The sequence below is a fragment of the Chaetura pelagica genome, unplaced genomic scaffold, assembly GCF_000747805.2.
Source record: "Chaetura pelagica isolate M959 unplaced genomic scaffold, ChaPel_1.0 scaffold251, whole genome shotgun sequence".
In the NCBI taxonomy this organism is placed as follows: domain Eukaryota; kingdom Metazoa; phylum Chordata; class Aves; order Apodiformes; family Apodidae; genus Chaetura; species Chaetura pelagica.
The window spans coordinates 1,205,542-1,214,346 of NW_009952271.1; the positions used below are offsets into that span (position 1 = coordinate 1,205,542).

Below are 8,805 nucleotides of genomic sequence, written 5' to 3' on the forward strand. Positions count from 1 at the left end.
CTTTCCCTTGCTTCTGAAAAATTCCTTTAAGGCAGATTTGTACTTGGTCACTTCTTCCACCACCTCTGAGGACAAGTCAACCACTGACTGATAGTGTCCGATAGGCAAAATCAAGACGTGATCAGGCAATAAGCCACCTTTTGCCAAGGCGAGGTAGCACTAGAGTGAAATGATACACACCAGTTACTCACCAGTTACTCGCTGCAAGCACCAATTCATCACCCTGCTGTAGAAATTCCCTCCCTGAGTGTCCTCCAATCTAGCAATTATGCCTCAGAAACAGGGAAGTCTTCTCCTCCACATCACTTTTGAGAGATTATTTATTAGCAATTTATTAATTACTAGAAAAATGAGAGAGGGACTGCTAAAGTACAACAAAAATAGAAATTATTGAATGCCAGAGAATGCTTTGTCAGCAGCTGAGTTAACTTCACCATTGTGGCTAGAATTTCTTACCAGGACAAGAAACTGTACCTGAAAACTGCTAACAGCTTTTAAAATAAGACTGTGGACAAACCTGTCCCTGTCAGTCTGAAGCGGATTAAACTATATAGGAACAAGAACTTTAAGCAAAGTTCCTTTTAGTCACTCTATCAATGACTGAATTAACCTCCAAGATATACTTTAAGATGTTCACTTGCAAGGTAGCTTCTCTCCTGTTTAATCTATGCATAACAAAATTGAACTAAATCACCCTAGGGAGCTCTGGCTTCACTCCAGACAGCACATCCTTTCAAAGCAAGTCCCAGTTTACACTCAGTTCATGCTGGAAAAGTTCTGCCCATAACATAAGCAAACCATGAGGGGCTGGCACAGCAAAAGTGTTCAGCCACCCTCGTCCATCTCTCCTGCTGGAGCAAATCTGGGCCATGCTTCATTATTTAAAATACTTCATGCTGCCTTTTATAGGGAGATGTGCAGAAACTGAACACAAAACCAAGGATCAGCTTCAAATTAGGTTTGTTTGGTTTTTTTAAGATTTAAAATTGCTACAGGTACTTACATGAGTGCCAATACTAACAACCAAGTGCTTCTCAACCTCTGGGCTGGCGAGGCAGAACCAGCAGGGCCCTGTGGGCTGTGCTTTATTGAGTGAGGAAAGAGAAACAAGTGTTAGCACAAAGCTGATTTGTCAGAACAAGAAAGGGAACAAGATCTGGAAGATCAGTTCTTTTCCAGCCACCCTTCCCAGTTGATAAAGTGCTGAAGACGTCAGAAGGAAATGACTGCTGGGAGCTGATGGTGCCTCTAGGAAATTTCAACAAGAGAGGAGGTGGCAGGAGTCATACCCTTGCTGACCGTCATTCTCAGAGTGCTCTAAATTGATGGAAGAACACTAATACCAGGAATTTAGTGGTTACAGCTCACTAATAAGGAAGCCCCAGTAAATTTAAAGAAACAAATCAAAAGCAGGTGAAATTACTGCATAGGTACAGACAATGACAGATGCTGTCAAACTCACCTGGCAGTTCTGGCCTAGTCACCACACTCAGAACACCTGGATTCACACTCAAATTGTGGTACCTGAGCTGATCTATCATGTGAGTGGAGGGCAGTGCTAAGCCAAGCTTCTCCTTAGGGTCGGACACTATACCCAAACCCTCTCCAGGCCACTTGCAAGAGTAGATAAGCAGCTTTGCAAAGGCAATAAACATGACAGGGCTCCCCCAAGAACTGTGGGAAACCAAACGTTCAGTTCTGGAGCTCGTTTCTTAGCACAATAGTGTAACGAGGCTCTCTCTTCACGTGACATCAAGTTCCAGAAGACTTTGGCAGTTATATAGAAATATAAGAAAACAAAAAAACGCACATAAATATTCATTCTTTCATCAAAACTGACTGCCATCACAGCCAGTTATGCCTCTGCACAAGGACAGAGAACTGATACTGTGCTTAGTTGAGCACAAAGAAATTCAGCCCATGGAAACATTACATGGAAGGACTACACAAAGCATTTGGAAATCTAATATATAAAAACTGAACAAGTTAGTCTCATGGAACAAAGGCAACCAGATTTATCTATCAGAAGCACTTCTGAAGAAGGTCTTCTTACCTGCTGGCAGTGGGAAGAGCTTTCACAGAAACAAAAGGGGAGGCTGATGCCTACATTTGCAGCCCAAATTTCTTCATAACTGAGACCAACATTTCTAAAGATCCATGCTTGCAGTAACTCTCTCACTGACAAGTCACAATGCTTAAAAGTTTCATGTTAATTTCTTCAAGTCAGACAAACTCCCAGGGGATATACAACACAGAAATACAGAGGTAACTGAAGGGCTTCTTCCCTTCATAGCTCATTAATACTTTTTGAACTTGCAGCACAGAAGAACTTCTGTCTCCTGCATTCCCTCTGAGTGGAAATGTGTTGCTCTCTGGAACAGCCTGTTGTCACATTCAGAGGCCAGTTGGGTCCACAGAGTAAATGGCATCAGTCCAACCACAACACCACAGATCCAACTAGCTTTTAAAATGTGCTTGTGGCTTTACTTTCAGCTGTGTAGGAAACAAGGGACCCTTCATTCCTCTGTATTCCCACAGCATCTAGCACAGTGACAGAGCATGTTGGCAAAATGACACACACAGCTCAACAGCATGAGACAAATGAAGAGTGAGATGGTCCAATACCTCACTGCAAGAGCCCAGGGATACTTACTGGAGGAGCACCTGCATACTTACGGGGTTTTCTGACTTGTTTAGGTTGGGAGTTCCCTCTCTCTTTCCCATCTGAGGGACGTTTCTTCCCCTGATGCTTGTTCAAATCAAAGAAAAACTGACAAGCTGGTTCTTCCTGTTCAGAAAATGAAGACCAAAGCCCATTATTATTATTGATGCATTATAACTGCATCACAGAGAGTCATAGTACATTCAAGAATTAGCTTTTTCCTGAGGAGCTGTTGTCCTCGTTTGAGCCAGGATGAAGCCAATTTTCTTTTTACTGATTTTTTTTTCCTTCAGAGAAAGCTTGCTGAAAGTAGCAGCAAGTTCTCCAAGCTAGTGCACTGGTGATGCTCTAACGTTTATAGTTACTGGTGAGGGGCCATGCTCTGCTTGTTGAATCTGCTGCTTCAGACACTAAAGGAGCAGAAGGGTCATATCTGCAACCCTCCCATGGGGAGGAGAGGACTAGAGAGAGGGCAAAATTGGCCAGACAGATGATCCCATCCCATATATGTAATTATCAGTATAAATTCAGGGATCACAGAAGGGAAATTCTCTCTCCTGTCCATGGCCAGCATCCAGGGAGGACTCCATGTGTTCATCCCCAGGCCTGTGCAACCCTGCCCCTCATCACTCTCCCCTCAGCTCCTGTCTGCTCTGCCCTATCTCCAGCAGCTCCAGGACATTTTGGGGCTGCTCACAGCTCAGGAAATGCCAGGGGAGTTTTGAGGGTGGGGGGAGGCAAGAGGGGTTTGCACATTCCTGATTTTCTTTTTACTGATTTTTTTTTCCTTCAGAGAAAGCTTGCTGAAAGTAGCAGCAAGTTCTCCAAGCTAGTGCACTGGTGATGCTCTAACGTTTATAGTTACTGGTGAGGGGCCATGCTCTGCTTGTTGAATCTGCTGCTTCAGACACTAAAGGAGCAGAAGGGTCATATCTGCAACCCTCCCATGGGGAGGAGAGGACTAGAGAGAGGGCAAAATTGGCCAGACAGATGATCCCATCCCATATATGTAATTATCAGTATAAATTCAGGGATCACAGAAGGGAAATTCTCTCTCCTGTCCATGGCCAGCATCCAGGGAGGACTCCATGTGTTCATCCCCAGGCCTGTGCAACCCTGCCCCTCATCACTCTCCCCTCAGCTCCTGTCTGCTCTGCCCTATCTCCAGCAGCTCCAGGACATTTTGGGGCTGCTCACAGCTCAGGAAATGCCAGGGGAGTTTTGAGGGTGGGGGGAGGCAAGAGGGGTTTGCACATTCCTGAACACATTTGTATATAATTGTACATATTTTATTTTATGATTAGTATTTAATTAAAACTGTCTAGTTCAGTTTTCAATCTGGAAAGCTTCTCTACTTCAATCTCTCTCTCCTTTCCCCCCTACCTGGGTGGGAGGGGGAGAGGATCAAGAGCATTGTTGTCTCTGGTTTTACACTTGACAGCCAGTGCCAAAGAGAATGTCTGTATTTCTTAGAGAAAGAGGCTGAAACTATTTGACTGAATTGAAATGCCATCAGAAAGCTTTAATGCTGCAGAGGAAAGCACTTGGCAAGAGGATGGCAAACAGGTCTGGTGAGGCCACATCTCAAGAACCAGTTCTGGGCTCCCCAATTCAACAGAGACAGGGAACTGCTGGAGAGAGTCCAGGGTGGGCAACAAAGATGACTGGGGGATTGGAACATCTCCCTTATGAGGAAAGGCTGAGAGAGCTGGGACTGTTCAGCCTGGAGAAGAGAAGAGAAGGCTAAGGGGAGACCTTATTAATGTCTATAAATATCTAAGGAGCGAGTGTAAGGAGGATGGAGTCAGCCTCTTTTCAGTAGTGCCCAGCAACAGGACAGGGGGCAATGGACATAAACTGGTACTCAGGAAGTTCCATCTGAACATGAGGTAAATCTTCTTTATGATGATGGTCACAGAGCCCCGGGACAGGCTGCCCAGAAAGGTTCTGTAGTCTCCTTCTCTGGAGACATTCAAGACCCCTCTGGATGCACTCCAGGGGATCCTGCTTTAGTGGGGGAGTTGGACTCAATGAGCTCTAGAGGCCCCTTCCAACTCTGATGATTCTGTGATTCCCCGCCATCAGGGATTTCTCAATTAGGTTTCTCTATATTACATTAAGATATTGTAATTAGGAGTCCAGAGGAGGCCACAGAGATGCTCAGAGGGCTGGAGCAGCTCTGCTCTGGAGACAGGCTGAGAGAGTTGGGGTATTCAGCCTGGAGAACAGAATGCTCCAGGGAGACCTTAGAGCACCTTCCAGTGCCTGAAGGGGCTCCTGGAAAGCTGGGGAGGAATTTTGGACAAGGGCAGGGAGTGACAGGAGGAGAGGGAATGGATTAAAACTGGAAGAGGGGAGATTTAGGTGAGACACGAGTAGATCCTTCACTGTGAGGGTGGCGAGACACTGGCCCAGGCTGCCCAGAGAGAACCTGTGGCTGCCCCATCCCTGAAAGTGTTCAAGGGCAGGTTGGATGGGGCTTGGAGCAACCTGGGCTGGTGGGAGGTGTCCCTGCCCATGCAGGGTGTATAACTAGATGATCTTTAAGGTCCCTCCAACCCAAACCATTCTATGATTCTATGGTATCAGGCACAACTAATCACGCATCCACATTACTCAAGTATCCCATGACACTTAAGAGGGAAATAATCCGATTCTCTCCACTGATGAACACAAACCACTTGCCTGGCGATCAAATTATAAAGTTGGTAATTTCAAATCTTCTGAGACCCACAACTAAGTCATCAGGCCTCAGGAAGGAAGCCTTCTAGCCTCAGGTGGCAAGCAAGCAATATTTAGAGCAGCACAAAGGTGTTAACTTAGGACACTTGTGGAAAAAAAAAAAATCAGCTGTACCCAACACGGCTCACCAGTACTGAGGGATGCAGAGGAAATACACCATTGGTGCTGGTACCTGGGTAGTCAACCATCAGATGAAAAAAATAAAGCCAACTGCCAAGGACAACTTTTAAGTCTTCAAGCTGAGAGAGAATAAGACCATGTGTGCTGAGATGCCCATAGGGAACAGTCCTGACAAGCAAGTAGATCTAACTACAGCATTACCATGCAGAGCTGCATGAAGAACCATAGAATGGTTTGCGTGGGAAGGACCTTTAAAGACCATCTAGTCCCTTGCAGTGAGCAGGGACATCTGTAACTAGGTCAGGTTGCTCATCTTCGTGGTCTTCTCTGGACTCACTCCATCTTTATGTCCTTCTTGTGTTCGGGACTCCAGAGCTGGACCCAGCCCTGCAGGGGTGTCTTCCCAGAGCAGAGGGGGACAATCCCCTCCCTGGCCCTGCTGGTCACACTGCCGGGGATGCAGCCCAGGACACGGGTGGCTTAAGAAGGCACAAACTGTAACAAAATGCCATTGGAATTGCATCTATATAATTTGGTTGATATAAATAGTTGACAGAAAACCCTGACGTGTTTTGGACAGCAGTGCAAGGTGAGAACCAAACACTCTTCTAAGCTCCCTGAACACCCAGAGTGAAACCAGAGTACACACATGGAAGAGACGGTACCTCTGAGCACAGGGGTGCTCTGGTCTTCTGTGCCTCCTTCTGGGATTTTCGATAGGGATTTTCGGTGACATCCTGTGGCTGTTTGACCAGCTCTGCAGGGTCCATGGAGCTCATGGGCACAATGCTGAAGGCGTAGAGGTACTAGAACAAAGAGATATGGCTCAAGTGAAAGAAGCTTTTGCCATGACTGCAAGTCTGAAGAGGTCAGCTGTGAACTAAGCCACCCTGAAATGGTAACACAACTGAGCACTGCAGGAACTCAGCAAATCCATGCTGAAGCTATGGCAGGACATGAAAAACACACTTCCTGTGCCTGACTCACACCCAGTGCAACCAGGTGTTCATGGGGTGCTTCCACATGGTCATTCCTTTTACTTTAAGGAAAGATCTTTTTGAAAAGCAGCAGGACATCCTACTTGATAAAGAATTGATCCTTGCCTGTTTCCAGGCCTTCTTCCTGTCCAGAACTCCTGGATCTGTTTTTGTTACCAGACCCAGTTCCTATGCCTACTCAATCACTAGCAACCTGTCCTATACCAATAATCTGAAACTTTCTTAAGGGGAGAGAGAAACAAATTGAAAACAAAAAACAAAAAACAAAACCAACAAAAACAATGAGCAACAACTCTCTTCCCATCCCAGAAGTTATTTCCAGTGATCTGTAAGGGCTCCTTTGGAATTTTGCTCCCTTCTTAAAGCAGGCCATGTGGACAGAAAACATGAAGAGTAGCTGGGAAAGAGGAAGGAGTGGCAGCTTTCTAACCACCTTCCTCTGCAGCTGCCTTCACAGCTAAATGCCATCTGAACAGGTAGAAAAGAACCACAGTGCCTCAGAACACATCTTGCAGCCTTTTCCTTTCTGATATAACGGGTAAATGGTACCTGTCACTCAGGCAAGACAGATCCCTCCAGCTCAGTCAAGCTGGTAAGTGATCAACCCTGTCCTCTAGCAAGCCAGAGCTGGGCCTACTGCCCTGCTCCTTCTACTTGAGACATGAAGAAAGATTTGAGAGTGTCAATACCTTTTTCTTACTTGTATTGCCAACATCAGCAAGCGCAATAAACCTGCTCACATGCTGTGGGGCCTCCTGTAGCACTGTGTGGTTCCTGTAAGGAAGCAAAACATGACTGTACTGGTATGTACCAGAGAAGAGCCCACCATGAAGCTTCTCAGACAGCATGTCGGCCACATACAGGTTTTGGCTAGGAAGGAGGCTTGAGAACAGACTTGTGAGATGAAACAGCTGCACAGACCCAGATGACATCTCACTGCAGTCCAGAGATGAGAGGACAATTTATTTGGCGAAGTACAGCTACACCTTTTAGGCATTTCCTATGGAAAGGAATCTTACCCAACACTAGCACAACAGCCTTAGTTTTAGTTGTAGGTTGTTCTGACACCTACCTTGTGTCACTGGTCACATTTTATACACCAAGTTATGGCGAAGACACCAATCTCTTCACCACACAAGAGCTTTTCCACAACACATTTGCAGACACAACCCTGAATTAGCCTGAACAATGTTTAAATACAACTAACATGGCCTCAGATTCACAGCAAGGTACTCAGACAAGTATTGGCAGCTACTGCACAGGCATGAGAAACCATTTTGACCCTGTGTTGTGGCTGGATGACTTCCCAACTTCCCAAAATTATTTTAAAGTTGTCCTCCTGTGTTCTTTAAAAACTGAACTCTTATTAGAAAATGAGCTTTCACATGGTCCTACAAACCTGTAGGGAAGTCTTTCATAATAGGCCTTTTCCAGGGCAGCAAAGTGGTACCTTGGCTTGAGACTTGCAGCTAGATCAGATATTAACTTGGAGCCACATTTCTTGGTATCTATTTCTCCCTACAAAATACAAACCAAAGAAACTTGTCAGTCTGCAGTGAAATGAAACAGTTCTATACAGAACTGCATGCTGGAAATTTAAGAGACTGGTTATAGTGGTTGCCATTCCCTGGAAGTGGACAAAAAAAGTCAAAAGGGCTGGATCTCTTGTCACCAACCAAAGCCTACTCATTTATTCCATCCTGGGTACTCAGGATTTGCACCCATTCATTTCACCAACCCAAAGTTGTAGTATTTTTCTTCTCTCACCCTTGTGAAGCCAGAGCAGCACAGAGCAAGTTGGGCAAACACCAATAGATGTCAAAATCCTTAAGTTTTGACCACATGGCCAGAGTGCCAGAGCTTTAATGCATGAGTCAAGCAAATAGGAGAGCTCTGAGGTTTCCTTAGGAAGCAACATTTTATCCTGCTCCCATCCCTGAAGAATCAAAACACAACCAAAGAGCAGGCTTCAAACCATTCCCCTGGGTGCAGACCATGCAATTTAGCACCTCACGCCACTTTTGCTGAAAGCTCAACTTCAGGTGACAAAGAGCAAGAGACCTAAGTGTTCATTCCTCAAACTTCCTGCTTCATTCAAGTGACAGGATTTCAGGGGAAGACTTATCACTGAAGTGCTCAGGTGACAAAGCACACTATGCTTTGTCCAACACATATCATGTGTGTTGGAGGCACACATCCAACATGATGCGTATTTTAATACAATCACTGTAAATACACTCCTCTGTTAACTCAAGTGAGTAAGTTCTCAGAAAAATTCCTGCT

General features: G+C 45.4%; 1 protein-coding gene across 1 annotated transcript in view; it reads right to left on the reverse strand.

The window, feature by feature from the left end:
* The window catches only part of CWF19L1 (CWF19-like 1, cell cycle control (S. pombe)), a gene marked incomplete at its 5' end in the record, with an annotated part of 14,602 nt that overhangs the window by 1,004 nt on the left and 4,793 nt on the right, over positions 1-8,805 (reverse strand). The window contains 6 exons of the mRNA XM_010007787.1: positions 4-159; positions 1,004-1,083; positions 2,677-2,788; positions 6,190-6,330; positions 7,212-7,296; positions 7,922-8,040. Coding sequence (XP_010006089.1) covers positions 4-159; positions 1,004-1,083; positions 2,677-2,788; positions 6,190-6,330; positions 7,212-7,296; positions 7,922-8,040 — 693 coding nt within the window. The remainder of the gene's footprint in view (positions 1-3; positions 160-1,003; positions 1,084-2,676; positions 2,789-6,189; positions 6,331-7,211; positions 7,297-7,921; positions 8,041-8,805) is intronic.